Below are 18,067 nucleotides of genomic sequence, written 5' to 3'. Positions count from 1 at the left end.
AGAAGAAATCTTTTTTTATTTTCTTTTCCAAAATAAGACTTAAGATACTGAGCAGTACCTGAATTTTCAGTAGCATCATACTTCTTATTCAGTTTAGGAGATGTTGAACAAAGCAAAAAGAGTATCCATTCCGAACAGTAACAGGCATTTAAATCAAGAATTGTCTCAGTCACTGTAATTAACACACTTTCTCAGGGATGCCCTTTACTCCACTGGACACCTTGCACAGTATACTTATAACTGTGACAAGACTGTGAACTATAGTTCAAAGCTCCACTTTGATGACAGATACAGATGCTATTTCACCAAGGAAATATTCGTTTTCAATATTGGTTCTCAAAAGAGATCTCGGATCTTCAGGGAGTTGAGATTTGGATTGAATCACCCTGCTAATGGAGCACTAAATTAAGATGAATAAATCAACCAACAGGAATTAATCTTCATCTGACAGGGAAATCTCAAAAAAAAAAAATTTGTTTTAGTTAAGAAATTTATCACAAAAAAAGATATAGATAGATAGATAGATAGATATATTCTAAAATACTGGTCATCGTGATCCAATATGTATTTTCAAATTAGATTTCTCACTGCATGCATGGTTAGACATGCCCAAACCAACAAAAACATAGAGAAGCTTTTCTTTCCTTCATTAATCTTGGACTAAATAACAACATATTATATACCTGCAAGAACCATTCACCAAATAGAGGGCTAAAAACATCTGGGAGAGCACAGCAGCCGCTAATAAAAACCCACTAAATGTCATTGTCCTGGGTTCAAGCTACACTCACAAATAGCTTCACAGTATCCTTAAGAGTAAAGGTGATTCACTTAAACAGTTTATTACCTTGAATACTTCTTTTGAAAAAAGCTTTGCAGCCTTCACAAGACCAGACCCCATAATGGTAGCCTGAAGCGTAGTCATTGCAGACAGCACAGTAACGGGTCTCCTTGGTGGACTCCATGGACAGGCTCCCTTTCTCGCTGGTACTGGACATCCTCTCCCGGATGCTGTGGCGCCTGCTATCAGAGCTTGGCCTGTTAATAGCAAAAAACAAGCATAATCTTTCAGTGAGGTTGTCTCATCCACTCCTGTAGATTGTAACAAAAAACAGCAGATCTAGTTTTTAAATGACATAGAAAACAAAAATGTTTTCTCAACCCCTGTCCTGTTCTAGTTGGAAAGGCATAGAACCAGTAAGATACAGTGGAATGTCTCACTAAACAATCTGATCTTATTAGGCCTTGTACCTTGAAAAATTAAAAAGCTATTTGATAAATCTTTTTTTTCTCAAGACATTACAAAAGAACACAAAAAAAAATCAGCTTTTTTTATGTACTCATTCTTGTCCGAAGAGTTCAGCATGACTGTAGTATCAGTAGGTATTTTGAGAATCTGAGGCAAAAATCACTCAAAGTTTGCACCTGAATTTGCAAGCAATTTAAATTATTAACCAGGCTATTTTCAAGTATTATTGCCCAGTCAGAGACACAAACTTCCCTTGCATTGTCAAAGATATAACACTGAATAAAACAGTCCCTGTTCTCATCACAACACCACTTCCACAAAAATTAAGAAGTGGCTTTAGCCCAAGAAAAGTCAGAAGGTATTAAAGGTTCAAGAAGAATTTTTGCTTTAGTAACGTAAATGTTATTAGACATGCACATGACCCACATATGCAGTATGCTGCTGAATGAAAACCAAACAAATCTATGGTGTAAACGGCAATGAATTCACTTCTAGGGAATCTGGTAAGAGGTTATTATGAATAGCTGCTGCATGCATGGTATACAACATTCAAAAAGGTGACAGGATGTGAAATTACCAAAGGAAGCAGCAGTGAACTCTGGGGTTGCTCCTGGAAGGCAAATACCTGTTGCAAAACATTCTTTCCAGCAACAGTCTGCACTACAAATTGTCCAAGAGACAAATACAACTGGGTGTGACAGCAACAGACAAGCTTAAGCATGAAAAATCCTATTGTGTAGAGTAATTACCCCTTTACCATGCATGTTTTAATTGCTGGTTAGTAACAGATGGCTCATATCTCCCCAGAGGACCAACATTTTCTCAAACAAGCATATCCTGGTTGTGAGTCTAGGAGAGCGAGGGCTCCCTCTTTCAGATTTGTTCCTACATACCTAGTTTTGCCTTAGTCCCTCCTCCAGTGCAACAAAACTTCCTTTGTTTGGATGAACCAAGGCATCTGGCACCAACAGCACCTTCCTGCTCCAAACAAATATTGCCCAGCAGCTTTGTGATTATGCTATGTATGCTCAACTATCCTCATTCATCTAGACAAAGTTCCATGACAACTGCTGTAGTCCATCTCAACGCCCAATTTTTTTTTACTAGATACAGCCATCTGGACACTCTCACACATGCCTTTTACATATCGTTTCTGTCCCCAAATATGATACACATTTTTATTGAACACTTAGAGAAATGAGGTTTCATTGTGTTAGACAGCAGAAACAACTACTAGCATCATTCAGGAAAACTGCATTTTTTAAAGCTGAAGTTCTTTAACAAGCTTTATATACCAGTTAATTTTGAAAACTTATTTAAATAATTTTTATTTCCTTGGGACTTGTACAAGACAGAAAAAAACTGCAAATGATGGAGTGCTGACATAAAACAACTGTGGCTTTTTAGTGAGATGGAAAAATTGGAGAATATCACAATTCTGCAACACAAGTTTAACAAACCAGGCAGGAAAAATAAAATCCTTGCATATTTCAGATATTAAGATTTGAAAAGGTGAAAACAATATCATTAATAAATTGTTAATGATACAACATATACATCATTCATGTAACTGCCTTTTCCAGTCTACCAAGCCTAGGTAGAATAATGGAATCATTAAGGTTGGAAAAGACCTCAAGATCAAGCCCAGCCATCAACCCAACACTGCCATGACCACCAAACCATGTCCCTAGGTAGTTATTTTATTTTTGTCCAAGTCCTGAATCTTCTTTTGAATTTTCTTCAACTCAATGCCCCATTTAATTGACCTTTTTTTTTTTTCTACTCAGCACTGATCAAAGGTTTTGTTTCTTACCTTCTCCACCCTATTGTCCCCTGCCTGCATCTAGATCACCTAAAATTTAATAATTTATTTAATAACTTTAAAATATCTATGATATGGCTTTTTCGAAAAAAGTATCCCCATGACAGAGAGCTTGCTAAATCAAAATAACATCTCAAATTTCCTCCAGAAATCAGCTGCTAGTTAGTGCACATCACAGACCACTGATGCTGTGTCCTGACAAAAAAAAAAAAAAACAAACCCACACAGTTTACTCTTCACCCAGTTTTCAAGGGTTAGCCTTCTGGAGAACACAGTGCAACAGCCTAACCCTACTTCAATAACTTTGGCAAGATCATCATTCCCAAAATACAATAGCAGAACCTTTTCAACAATTTCCTTTGTAATCCACGCAAACAATAGACCAAAAGTTCTTGTCTACTATGTTTACCAAAGAGAAACACAAATCAAAAAGAAAGAAAACCCCAAATAAAGCCCTCACTCCAAGGCCCCCACCAAAACAGAACAGATTAGAAAACAAAAAACCTCAACATTTACTGCTTGTTTCCCAATGTAATAACACAGCAGACATAAAATGGAAAGTGCTTTGGAACCTACAGAGCAGGACAATCTTGTCTTCCACACTCACTTTCATGTTTTTCCACCCATGTTGTGCTGAGTCTGCTCTTCAATAAATGTGTTAGCAAACATGACACCTTTCTTTAAACATTCACCCATCACCTGCAACTCTAAATGAGTCAAGAGATCATTAACCCCATGTTGACTGTTAGGTAAAAAGAATGTGTACATGAGAGAATTACGGTTTGGTAATGTAAATTCAGTTTTTCACATCGTGGTAACCTGAAGGGAAGGCAGGATGAATTTAGGATAACCCACAGTAGGTAATCCATCTAAAAGCAAGGTAAGGCTCAATTTATCCACAACCCCAGCTTTATCTGAAATAAAAAGATTTCATAGGTAGGAGGGCTTAAGAGAAATATTATTTAAGCCGTTAAAGGAGATACTTTAAGAAATTCTAGTTTTCTGAATTTGCTTTCATATAAGAAACTTCAATATGCAGCTGCTAAATCTTTCTTACCAGAATAGATAGAAATTCATAGCATAAAAAGCCTGAAAACCAATAGCCATTTCAAATACAGTCAAGGTCTAGCACAAACACTTTCATACATTGGACTTATAACACCATGCTACTATTCAATAGGAAACTAATTGCCTTCCTTGTTAGATTGTGAATTTCCACATGGGGCAAAATATTTATGACATATTATTTGAACATAATTAAGTCCTTGAAAATACTTAAAAGAATTCCCAAGAAGAAGTACTGCAATAGGAATAAGTCTACAAATAAACATAAAATTGTCAGGTACTTTAAGCAACTCAAAACTGTACTGTCAGAAAATATCTCAAATGAATCCAAAAAAAAAAAAAATATGCCATCCAAATAGAATGTTGGCTTAAAACAGCTATCACAAAAATCCCAGGGTTGTAATTAGGCTAAATACAACCTGACTACGGAGAAAGAAAGTCTTACACAGAATTGTATATCCAATGGACAAAATCACAGGGTATTTAAGGCTAGATGGGTCTTCAGGAGATGGCCCCGTGACAAGACCGCATTGGCATAAGATGGGCTACAGCAGTGAGGGTGGGTTCCAGTAATGGGACCCCAAGCCAGCATCGCTCCTTGGCTGGTCATTCACTGGTGATGAAGATCAGGTGGGGTTCACCTGGGGCCTGACTCGGAGTGATTCCTGATCCATGGCTGAGTGCGTTTCACTCACACAGCTGAATGCTCTTCCTCTCCAAAACAGGGTGGTTTCACTTATGCTACAAGGGAAAAGGACTCTTCCGTACGCTGGGAGAGGATTAGTCAGTCAGGCCAAAATGTGCCTGGGCGTGTGAAGCTTTTAAGCAGTGAAAGCCATCATGTTTTATGTTTGCAGCCACGCTTTGGCTTTCTTGAGGAACTAATATGGATGCAGACCTTTCTTGTCCCACTATCCTCAGTTTACTGCCTGGTCACCATCAAGTTAATGTCTCTGGCTGCAGCATCCAAAATGAGATGTATTAATAAGTATTTCCCTTAGGCAACATCCCTTCCAGCTTAAATATCACTTAAATGTGATATTTAAGTTCATCTATGACTTCCATACAGGATAAACATAGTTGAGAAAGTTTGACACTCCTGGACAAAAATAAGCTATAGGATGAGAAGGAGCTGCCTGTGATTCAGATTTCTACAGGGACTGCATGGCCAGCCCTTTCTCTTCCCTCTCCCATGGCCTTGCACAGCTCCCTGTGCTTTCAGAAGTCTTTCCACCAGAAGAATACAGGCTGCAACCACAAAGGCCAGCAGAGCAGAGCTGCAAGCAGCTCTCTTGTCACCTGTGACAACAGTGCTTGAGGAAACCTTCCTACTGGAGAAGTGCTCCTCTGGTAAATTCATCTCATTCATTTCATGGATACGACTCATACCTCTTCTCTCCTTTAGGGTGAATGCAGGGACATGTAAACAGGCCTACCTATGTAGAAGACACTAGACTAGTGTAGTGAGTGGATGAGGTGAAGTAATAATTGACATAAAAGATTGAGGAGACACAATATGAAGAATTACTTTAAACGTAACAAAATATGTAAGTGAAGGCAAAATAAATTAAAAAAAAAGTCAAAGAAATCAACTGAAAACAGGAGAGAAATTTAAGAAAAAATGGAAATAAATGAAGTTATATTAAAGTCGAATAATAAAATTATCTTTAAATAATGCCAGTGTTTCACAATGTCTCAGAAAATGTATTTTGTAGTCAGAAGACACTGGAATGTTTTCTTTAGAATTAGAATAAAATACAATTTTACTTGATGACTAAAGTAAAATAGCCTAGGAAAAATAGCTCAGTATTGATCAAGAAATGGTTGAGTTGAGGACAGGCTCTGACAACATGACAACAAAAGCATATCTTCTTCACCCATTAAAACTGATCATTCAACATTAAATTAAACATTTCCCTTGACATTAGTTTTATCATCTTCCTTCATCCTCTACGCTGGCTAATTTTAAAACAAGTGATTGAAATACTACATTCAGTTAGGGCAAAATTAAATGATGCCATATGTGAAGAAAAATGTTCTTTAAAGCTATTTGCTGAAGTCAATATAAATCTCTACATCCTTTCAGTCACTTAAAACTTTATTTTTGACAAATTTAACAAATTCAGTTCTTTCTCTGAGATCAGGCGTCAGTATTTGCAGACTAGGTTAAAGCCTGGAGAGGTGTGTCTACACATAGTCATTGTGTAGTCCATGGCATCCCCAGCCACATTTCCTAGAGGTTCTATTGATGGGGGGAAGAGAGCCCATGCCCCTTGTTCATGTGCTTAATACCTGAATTTGGATGTTTTCAGCATCTCCCTCGTCCAGACTTCCACTCCTGAGATCAAATTTTGATGGCTGATAAATGTGAGCTAATAATTTTGCAGCTGGTACCCTTGGCAACATAGTTTATGCACATTTTCTGAAAAATGTGGAAGATTTTTCTTGTGGATGGCAGAGGGGTAGGGAGCGAGTTTCTAAAAGAGAAATTGCTCAATCTATTTGTCAGTTCAATGGGTCCGTAATTTTCAATTCATATGAAAAAAGTCTTTGAATAAACACAGAGAAATTTCTTCTGTTTCATTTTATTTCTCAGTGCTGTTGGTGTCTAAACTGCAACTCACTTACAGGGTAGTTTTCATTAGTCTTAAGTGAAGAGTGGTGGTGTAGCTCTACCTCACAGAATAGCCCAGAAATCAAACAGTTCTGAAATAATGGCAATTTTCTGGTTTGTGTTGGTTTTTTTTTTTTTCTCTACACGCAGAAGGTTGATAATTTCTTTCTGTATGTAAGGTGAATTCAGAATCACCCACACACATGCTTTACATGAATGTACCTTAAAAGAATAAGATTTTAAATTTAGCACATGGGTGAACTGCACCTTGCTAATGAAACTGAAACTTTCATTTATCCTGTCTGTACCTATGTATTTTAACTTTAATTATATGACCATACTTTTCACAGGGCAACAGCTCATCAGTGCACAGAATAAAAAGAATTTATTAAATGAACAGATAGTCTGTCTTTGTGCTTTTTTCCTGACTGTTCAGTGTCTGGAGCCTTTCTATCAGCACAGAATCCAAATTCAGCTATAACAACAGAATTAATTTTCTTCCAGTACTTCCACACCACTAGAACATTCTAGTGATTGACAGGGGCTAATGAATGTATTTTTCCAATATTTTTTGTTGAAAGGATAAAAAAATAAGGCTGAGAGATATTAAGTTCAAAAGTATATACTGTGTTATGTGCAACCTGAGTTTTTTAAGTACCCACCATTAAATAGCGTTTTGAATGTTCAGAGTGCTGCTTCCCCTACCTGCAATTCCAAGAGTAAGTGTTCAACACTTACATAAATCAGGCTGTACGGCTTTTATTCAACACAAAGAAAATTACAATACAACACAAGAATACTTGTAAGGAGTTTGATTTAAATGATTTCTGAACTTTACAGAAGCAGTTGTGGCAGAATTAGACAATTTAGTTCTTCAGGCCAGCAATCAGCTTTCTTGAAATTTTTGCCTTATTCCATTTTTCAGTTGCCAGTCTTTGCAAGAAATTAGGAGAAAATTTACAAACAGTGACACATTTGACTGTGAGCATGACGCATTCTAGAGTTTATTCCTTTCATATGTTGAAACAGTCCACTTATGATTACCTGATAACTATGAAAATAATTATTATAGTGATCACAAAGGCACCAAATAAGATTTACACGTCACCTTAATTTGGGCTTATTAAAAAATATAAGTTTGCAAATATTGTTTTTTCTACATGTACCTTCTCACCTTCTGAAGAAGAAACCTAGAAAATAAAAAAAAAAAATTATCCTTCTGCCTCATGTTTATAGTTAGAGACAGCAGGGCTGGGACATGCTGGTGCACCTCTCACCTTAACACAACAGACAATGGCAGGAGATCACTCTCAGATTTGTAAATGAAGGAGGATTGAGGGACCTTAGAAATGCCATTTGTTGATCAAGTATAACTCATTAATCATCAAAGGACAAAACTTTTCTTTTTTTTTATGATTGCTGAGCTTAAAACTCCTGAAATTCTGTACTGAACAGCTCATTATAAGTGCTATGGACTATCAATAAGAACAACTATGATATTTCAAGTCAGTCCAAAGACAAGTAAAAACTTAAAATTAAAAAACAAATAAACAAAAAAATCCCAACAACACACACACAAAAACAACACCACAAATATTTTTTTCTAATACCTCTAAGGCTATGAAATTTCATTTATGTATAAGGCCTTGCCTTAAATGATCTGTACTTTTGTCTTTTCTTCTCTGGACTGTGACTATACCTCTTATAAGGCAAGCCTTCATCACAGTAACCACTCCCACTGGAGCCCAGGGTTCTGACAACCAGGACACTTTGCCCATGGGATAGAATGGGGGCCAGAAACAAATCTTTGAAGAACCAATTGAGAGATGCCATGTAAACCATAATATTTGATAAAAGCCAAAACATTTCTTGCCAGAATTTTGATTCTGAAATAAGAAAAAAAATTGTCCTCTATTATATTTTGAAGACTATTGAAATCTGTCCTGCAGTCTTGATGTGAAAGTGACATAAATAGATCTCTAGAAATTACATATTCTGCAATAACTATATAGTAGCATTCAATAAAGCAGGGACAGAGTATTGCTTAAAAGACTATATATCTAGACCTGCCCCACAAGAACTTGTTTTAACTTGCCCTTACAACATATCCAATGATTAAGCTTCTCTGTGTACTGTTTGCTCCTTCACTACCTAATGTCCAGCCTAAATCCTCTCTGCTGGAAGTTAAGCTCCTCTGCCTTCAGCTATTTCAGTTAGCCCAGAAAAAAATTCAACTGCTGCCCTCTTAGTACACATTTTCCCTTTGTAAGGTTCCTGCAACACCACTTCTCAGCCTCAAGCCTTCCTTCCAGAGTCTCCTTTCTAAATCTCCCATCCTCTTGCTGCTCTTATAAGGACTTTGCTTGCCCCTTAGTGGGTATAAAAGCCTAAAAGAGGCCTTGCCAGTCTCTCCTAAAACAGCATATTGACCTGTTCATCTGTTTTACCTTTTACAGAATAAAATTTGCTTTTTTTATGCAAAAGGTTAGTCTGTTGACTTGTATTTAGCTTATGATCTCCTCTACCCCTTAAACTATTTTTTATTATGCAGCTCCTTTCCCTGCTTAGCAATTCCTCAGTTATTGTCCTTCTGCATTAGATTTCTCCTTCCGAAAGGCTGGGCACTGCACTGACCCTTAGTGATTTATAGTGCAAATTACTGATTTGATGTATCTTTTGAATCCTTGATCACTGGATGATCCTCCTCTCTTTAAGGAAAAACACCAGTGAAATAAATATTTTAATCAAATTCCTCAGAATACAAAATAATGACCAGCCAACTTACTCAGGATTTCTCTGCCCATTTCTACCTCCTGCTAGGCACAGTTTTGCCTGGGCATTATTTGTCTCTGACATCATCTCTCTCATTCAAGTTAGGTGATCCCACAAACTTTGGTTTAGGAATAGTCATATAATCTGAGGAAAAACCTTAACCCACCATCTAAAAACGTGTAAAATTTGATGAAAAAGTTGCAGACAAAGTGCTTCTGGGCACTGCATAGATAGGATTTTCTGGCAGCAATACCAAGTTGCGTGTGGCTGTGTGGCTCTGGGGACCGAAGCAACAAGGGCCCGAGTGTGGCAACCAGCTGTGCCCACAAGTGTGTCAAAGTGGAGGGCCTGACAGGCAAACATTCTGGAAGCATGGACGCAGGACATACCACTTCAGTGTAAACAATCTGAAGAATAAATATATTTGAAAAGCTGGACTCATGGTGTGGGAGGTGGGGTAAGGTAGCTTCAGCTGGCAATCTCTCATGTATCCCCTCTACAGCTTCCACAGTTTTAGAAATATCTTGTTACCCTTGTCTCCATTAAAATTACACTAAACATCAAAGACTAAGGTGAAAAGTTGTACCATTGCATTTCGTACATGAGTCTCGGAATTAAAATACAGCTTTTGTGAAAAAACTGAAGTTCAGCTTTTCATATAAGAATATAACATATCCAGAAGTAGTCTTTTTTCTAGACTTCACTGTTCCTAGCAAATCTTCTTGAGGATTATTCAGTCACTATGATTACTTTTGAGTCACTAAGACTTTTTTTTTACCTTTCCTGACATTCAGCTAAACTAGCACAATCCTACCATCTGAAAGGAAAAGCTTAAATGCACTCAATAGATTTGAAAAGGGTGTTTCAGGAAGCACTGTCAGATTCTTCACTCACCTCCAGACTATTTCAAAGGTAAATGCCATCAAAAACACAGGAATTGGTCATAAATCTTCCTTCATCTTGCCTTTATAGGACTTTTATGGTCTCACGTGCTCATTTTATTCTTGGGCAAGTCCTCTTTCCAAATATTTCGGATGCACATATTAAGACCGCAGTTTAACCAATTAATTCATTAAATTAGTAGGAAAATCTTTCAATGATGAACATTAAACAAGACATTTGTAAAGAAAAATACTTGAAAGATATAAATGTTTTCCTTTACACTAAATTCAAAAAATATGTTAAACAGGAATGCAGAGTGTGTAACACAAAATTACAATTTAGGTAACACTTTAAAAAAATTCAGTCTAAACCAATCTATGATTTCAAATGGCTATTTTTCTTTAAAATGATATCTTAAACTAGAATGTAACTTTAAGGAGTATGTTGCATTTGAAAATGTACTCTTGAAACAAAACACTGGTGCAGCCACACATGGTCCCAACAAAGAAATCAGAGGGCTCTAGACCACACAAAAATAAACCCCGGTGAAATAAAAGACTACTTAAAGTAGTGCTTTTAAGTTCATCAAAGCGCACGCAGACCTCTTGAACCAACTGTTATAAAGCACAGAGAAGAGATAAAAGTCTTTTCCCAGTTTACTACACAGGCCATCTACAAGCCATCTATGCCAGCTACTAGCAAGAATACAGAAAAAAGCTTAGGCAGAGGTGCTAAGCCCAAAGACACAGTATGGGCAGCACTAGAGACTTGGGAAAATCTGACACCTGCATGTAAAAATGCTTGTCTACTTGCCCCAGAAGATGTGGTCTATCCACAGCTCCTCGTTCTTGCTCCAAAACAATAAATCCTAGGAACAGAGTCTTGGCCTAACAATGCACACTCCAGGGCCCAGTGAAAGAAGAAAAGAGTTCCTAAACATACAGAACCACTTGTGCGTAAACCAGTTTAATCTAACCAAACTACTAGTATATGGAACCTACACAATCCCAGTAATACAAGCAGCACCAGTAGCAGGAGAAAGCCAGTCCAAGACTGGCACATTGCATGTTGTGGTGCAACACTTGACTGTCAGCTGGAAAGACAAAGGTACCAGTCCTACCTAGCTGATACTCATGTAATATTCATCCCAGAAATTCAGATGTGACTTGAAAGTCATATGCTTGTAAGCATAACAAGAGTAACAGATGGGACAAAAGCACATGGCTGTTACTTATCAAAGGACAGGTGACAAAAGCAGGACAGAATGCAAAAAATTAATCTTTCAAAATTTGAAATGTCATACTGACCAGTCATTGCATACAAGAAGTACTGCATTTCACCTGCAGAGTTGGACAGCTTAAAATGTTCACAGCATTCTAGTGCTGTCAGGCCAGCAGAATACCTGTGCTTTGTGGCTTTTTATATAATCTTCTATCTCTGTTAAGAAAAATTAATGACAAATTATGTAAGTTTCAGTCTTGAGAGGTCTAGACCCTAGCAGGGAAGACAGAGTCCTCACAGTAGCATGCTTCAGTTTGTCTTTTCAGTCAAAATGGAGGCAAAATGGGCGCACGGAAATACGACGCCTCCCAAAATCTGGGTAGTTTGTGGGGAAACTGCTTCAGCTGAGGTACTTGACTCATACTTGTCCTCTTGAAAGTGTCAAATTCAACTTAGCATGCCAATTCATTCTTTGAATATTAATGAAAGTAATGTCTGTGATAAACATGTTAAGAGTTTGGAACAGAGAAGAGAAGTCTGACAATACCATGTAGCCTAGTTGTTAGGTGTGGGTAGCTTTCTAAATCCAGGTCCTGTTGACACATGGTGAAATAAAATATAACTTATCTATTGTAGTTGTCATAAAGGGTTTCCAGAAATAGAAAATTGCATATGCTAAAAGCAGAGTTGGAAGTATAAGAAATAGAAAATATAATCAATAAGAAACAGAACCTAAGAAGAATGTTATATAAAGGATACAATTTGAGACATCTGTGTCAATCTGATTTTCAAACTGATTTTGAATTTTGTAGATGCAACAGGTCTCCTTCTCTTCAAGGAGAGCTGTAAGCATCCAGCATCTCTCTAAGTAATCCCTATACATCACTGCTGAAAAATTTAGTGTTAGAGGCTACAAAGGCTGTCATTTGTTTTTATGGTTGAGGATTAGTAACTGCAAATTTCTGCCAGCCTGGGCAGTCTTGCTCTCCCTTCATTTCTGGGTGTAGGCACTTAGGCCCAGAGTAGCAAATTAATGCTGTTCAGCACACAATCGCAAGACTTGAGGCAAGGGAGGAGGCCAGAAAATGCAGGGTGAAGAAGGAAGGATCCCAACTGTGTGGTCACGTTGGCTTACTAATGCAGCCACAGGAATCATGACCAGAAATGTGACAGGGGAAAAACTCTTCCAGTAGCAGCTTTCAGTTGATCAGGCTCATGGTTATATTACAGTGGTATAAAGTATTAAAACAGTAGTTTGAATAACTGCACAGTGTTCTTTTCCTCATTCCTCTGTATCATCTTTTTACTGCTTGTAGACTGCAGATCCTTCTGTCCTTCTTTATGTGCAGGTGTCTCAGTCATCAGCACTCACCAATTAGTAATTAGTAAGTTTTACATAACTACATTATTGAAATGATCCAAAGTAGCTAAATTATTTATTTAAGGTCCACAGATAAATTTCTGTATGCTGACTATAAATAAAGAACATGGCTCACATAATGGTAGGAAAAACATTCATGTAGCCAACTGCACATAATACATGCTTGTAAAACTGTTTGTTGACATATTTTTGGGGTAACTTCTGTAGCAATGTGTGAGAAACTAGGTCTGTGAGAAAACTATGTGCTTGCTTTCTGTGTTGGTGATAATTCTGTTTCAACACCTTAAGGATCTGCATTTTGTTTCGCAAATCTACATCATCTATTTGTCATCTCTTATCCTCACAGTAACAGAGAATAAGCTCAAATGCCTCAGAGGTGCCACAATATAGCACCTCATTAAACTCACTTTTTATTGTTGGTAGACAGTAATTGCTCCCTGCCCTAAAAATCACAAAGGAAGGAAAAAATCTATTATATAGTCAAATTCACACAGAATTAAATGCACAGTATTATGGACACAGCAGCCTTACTTCTGTCTTGACATTTAAAAAGATATTTTTATCTGTTCATATGGGATGCACATAATACCAGTGTATTAGATGCAGGGAGTTCCTGCTGAATTTCACCCTTTTTACCTTTTCCAGATATGCACACTTTTTATAAATGAAAGGAAAAGAAGCAAAACCTCAAACAAAAACCCAACAAGTTACAGGCTCCCCAGGGAGGTTGTGGAATCTCCTACCTTGGAGACTTTTAAGACCCATCTGGATGCATTCCTGTGTGACCTGCCCTAGACTAGATGGTCCTGCTCTGGCAGGGGGGTTGGACTTGGTCTCTGGAGATCCCTTCCAACCCCTAACATTCTGTGATTCAACTTCTGTTTCTTTCCTAATATTCTTTAAAGGCTACCTATGGCAGAAAAACCATCTATTCAGTCATTTCTAGCCAGATATTCTCTATTTTATATACACTACACTAAGTTGGTCATAGTAAACCTATTAACCCACCACAGACCAGCCCAAGCCTTGACAGGAAAGCAAGCATCTCAGTGGAGCCGAGGCTGGCAGCTGACTGCAGCACACCCCTCCTCACCTCTGTTCTGGGAAGGTCCCCAGGATCCAATCACAGCCACTAATCCCTCATGGCATTAAGGGCTGAGCAGTAGCCATCAGCTATAGCTCACCTTACTTCTAAACAGCCTAACAGCTCTTCAATGTCCTCACACCAAAATGGTCCCAAAAGTTTCCAGTACTCTGTGTTCCAGACATTACTCTTCCAGAAAATGATCTAAATGAGAGGCAGGTTGGGACACAACACCAGGCTTTTTTCTAGGCTCACTCTGGTATGAATATGACCAAAATTAATGCTTGATATTCCAGCAGCCTGTGTATTCAGTAGTTTATCTAAAGTATGCTATAAGACAAATGGGTCAATATTTGAATTACTGCCCAAAGGCCTCCATTCTTAGATTTACTTATGCTGGGGTTTTAATTTTGTTCTAAGCTTAATAAAAAAGGTTTTGAAATGTCAACAACAGTTTTAAAATTGTATTGTCTTGCTTCACATGGTTCTGGCTAGAATCTCAGGTGCTTATATTTTAATTCAAGCATGTAGCATTAGACATCCGAGCTTGAAGCCATAGTCACTTGATTTCACATACATATGTATATAGATTTACAGACCCACAAAGCTAAATAATTCTAACCAATATCAGTCTGTTGCCAAATCCGGAATCCAAAAGCAGGTTCAACTGGGTTGTCTTGGAAAGTATAATATGTAAAATAGAAAGATAAGCAAATGGTACAGAGATTCTGACAGAAGATGTCTTAATTTTGTCTTCATTCTCTAGCTTCAGCAGCACTCTGCAGATCCCAGTGGCAGCTGCCACATATTCTTTATTTCTGTTTTCACTCACTGATAAAATGAGAACCCTTTGTATTCCTACCCAAGAGATCAGCTCCCCTCCAGCCCCACATACTGAATCACACATCCCACAGAAACTGAACAGTGCAAGTGTATGCACAGGGTCTGAAAAGGTAAGTACATGTAACTCTGCATCCTGTGCATCAGAGAAGACTTGCTGCTGCATATGTTAGTGAGTCAGGAGACAAGAAAAAAAACTAGGAAAAGAAAGATAAAGATCACCTCACTTGATATGATGGAGCTCTTCAGATGCACAAAAATCCACCAAAGGGGCATAAGCTCTTACAATGTATGAATAGGTACCTGCAAGTAGGTTTTGGGTTAGATGTGATTCATATTCAAAGCACCCTCTAACAAATGTTTTGGGTTCTGTTTTGTTTAGGGAGACAGGAGATATTTTTCTGAACTTGTCAGCCAGAACTCAACTGAATCCCTTGATATATATGTGCAGATGCAAAAAGCAAAAGGTCATACTATCACAAGGAAATGAACTGGCTCAAGTTTTGTTGTAAGACCTTAAGCAATGGTTATTACTAGTTTTTAAAAACAAAATTAGTCATTTTAAGCCCAGTAGCAAGATTCCTAATGCATTTTTTTTTTCTCCTTTAAAAGCCATCAATTCATCTTGAAAGTACTCTGTAGTAACTACAAGGATGTAATAAGGTAGCCTTGCTAAATTAATTAATTAATTACAATAGTTCAATCTTTTGATATGGATGCAGTATGCTCTCTTCATTACAAATTCATTTGGTCAGAAAATACAGTTGAAATGGGCTTATAGATCAGATCTATGCAAAATCATTTTTTACAGGATTTCTTTTCTTTAATGAGATGCTAATTCACTTCAGTATTAGACAGCTAACAATATGAGGATTAATAACTGATCTTCTGTGTATCTGAATCGGTACTGAACTTCAAACTTACAACCTCTGATTGCAAGTATAAATTCATTTTTTTTTACTGCATCATCTTACTAGACCCATCGGAATACTTCACTGGCCCCATTCTGTTATTCAGACCATCTTTATTTACTCCAAGTCGTATCTTCATGTATTTTTTTACTGCAACTACATTTTTGTAACTACATTTTTTTACTCCATGTTGCTGGTGTGAATTTTGCCAAACTTTTTTAGAACTTACATTGATGAAGCAGAAGGACACTGACAGCAGGAGATGAGATGGCAATTTTTCTGCTTCTCAGTGTAGCGAGATACGCATTGCAAAGACAAACTATAAGGAAAATTACTGGACTTCTACTCTCAGCAGTTTTTTTTATCATCAGTTCAAATTTGGCCAGATATGAATAACACTCCTGTGCAATCAATACTGAGGTAAATATTTCATTAACAACAGTGATGAAGGGAGAAATTGCACCCCTAGCAAGTAAATGACTGATACCAAACTAGGGGAGAGGGGGCACACAGAGTAGTGGATATGCTGCAAAACAAAGCTGCCAATCAGAGGGACCTTAACAGGCAGGAGAAATGGCCCAACAGGAATCTCATGAAGTCCATCAATGAAAAATGCAGAGCCATGCACCTGGGATAACTAACACCCTGCAGAATTAAAGAAGGGGCTGGAAAGCAGCTCTGCAGGGTATGACCTGCAGATGCTGGTGGACAAGTTGAACAGGAGTCAGCAATGTGCCCTGGCAGCAAGAAAGGCCAAGCACATCCTGGGTTGTACTAATATAAACATACACAGGAGGCTGAGAGCAGAGCTAGTTCCCCTCTCCTCAGCACTTGCAAGACTGCTTACAGTTTGGGGCTTTCAAGCTGAAGACAAATCTTTGACACACTGGAGCAAGTCCTGTGGACAGCCACCAAGATGACGAGGGGGCTGTAACAAATGACATATGAGGAGATGCTGAGAGAACTGAATTTGTTACTCTTCCTGAAGAGAAGGCTAAGGGAAGATTTTATTGCTGTCTTCAACTATATAATGGGAGACTTCAAAGGAGCTAGAGCCAGACTCTTCTTGGAGGACAAGAGACATCTCAGACACCTTTGAGCAAAGAATATTGTGATTATACATTAGGAAAAAGTTTTTCACAACCAGAGTGGTTTAGCAGTGTAATGGTTTGTCCTGTGTGGATGTGGAGTCTCCATTCTTGGATATCTACAGAACTCAGTTGGGTAAGGGCCTGAACAACCTGATCTAGCTCTGAAGTTAGCCCTGCACTGAGCAGGATGTTGACCAGATAATCTCCAGATGCCCCTTCAAAGTTACATTGCTCTGTGACTCTCATCTCTCAGCAACTTCTCTCAGCCCACAGTAATAATTGCAGAGAGAGTCCCGTTCAAAAGCCATGTAGCTGTGTGATGAAGCAACCTCACACATGTCTTTGGAGAAGATGCTTTTGCAATCAAGTCAATATATAATCACTGACAGAGGATGGAACATGCATGACACATGAAATTTCATGTAATTTAGCTATCATATGCAAACAAATTCCCACTGTGAGTAGTGAGATGCTTCAAAAGTTTATAGTTTAATTTTCAGTAAGTTTTCTGTGGAAAATAAAACAAAAATAACCCTGACTTGACAGCATCCTCATAATACCAACATCAGAGCTGCATCTATGATACAAAAGTGTCTAGGCTGTCCAATGAAAAAGGTGTTTGTTTTTTTTTGCATAGGTATAGTAAAATATTCTTTTCCCTTCATGACACTTAAAAAGTTGAACCCTTTTTTATTAAAAATGTTTTTTTAAAAAATTACCTGAGACAGTCATCTACCACTGAAAATATGAGCCAAAGCTGAACAACTTAAGTAACCAAAAACTCAAAGTACCTATGTCAACTTAATAATAAGCAAAAGAGAACCGTCTGTAAATAAAGTGGGGTTTTGCTCCAGGTTGTTTAAAAACTTCTTTGCAGAATCAGATTGTTTACATTTAATTTGTTTTTTTTAATTGCTTCAATCAAGAAGAAATAGTAACAGTAACCTATCTCATTGCTATGTAACTTGCTTTAGCAATGTTTGACTCCTTAAGCTGAAATATGCCTGACAGATATTCTTAATAAATGCCTCTTACAATTGTACTGGTTCCAACTTTGTTGCCATTAAAACTTTCAACTATGTTATATTGTACATGTTTCTATCTCCAGAATCTAATTACAGTGCTCTCAGATATT

General features: G+C 37.6%; 1 protein-coding gene across 1 annotated transcript in view; it reads right to left on the bottom strand.

The window, feature by feature from the left end:
- Positions 1 to 827: 827 nt before the first annotated feature.
- The window catches only part of LOC103779157 (estrogen receptor-like), a 25,529-nt gene continuing 8,289 nt past the window's right edge, over positions 828 to 18,067 (bottom strand). The window contains exon 2 of the mRNA XM_008946778.1: positions 828 to 1,038. Coding sequence (XP_008945026.1) covers positions 828 to 1,038 — 211 coding nt within the window. The remainder of the gene's footprint in view (positions 1,039 to 18,067) is intronic.

This window comes from Merops nubicus, unplaced genomic scaffold, assembly GCF_000691845.1.
Source record: "Merops nubicus isolate BGI_N331 unplaced genomic scaffold, ASM69184v1 scaffold3369, whole genome shotgun sequence".
Taxonomy (NCBI): Eukaryota; Metazoa; Chordata; class Aves; order Coraciiformes; family Meropidae; genus Merops; species Merops nubicus.
The sequence above is the reverse complement of the archived record's forward strand: the minus strand, read 5'-3'. Positions and strand labels throughout refer to the sequence as shown.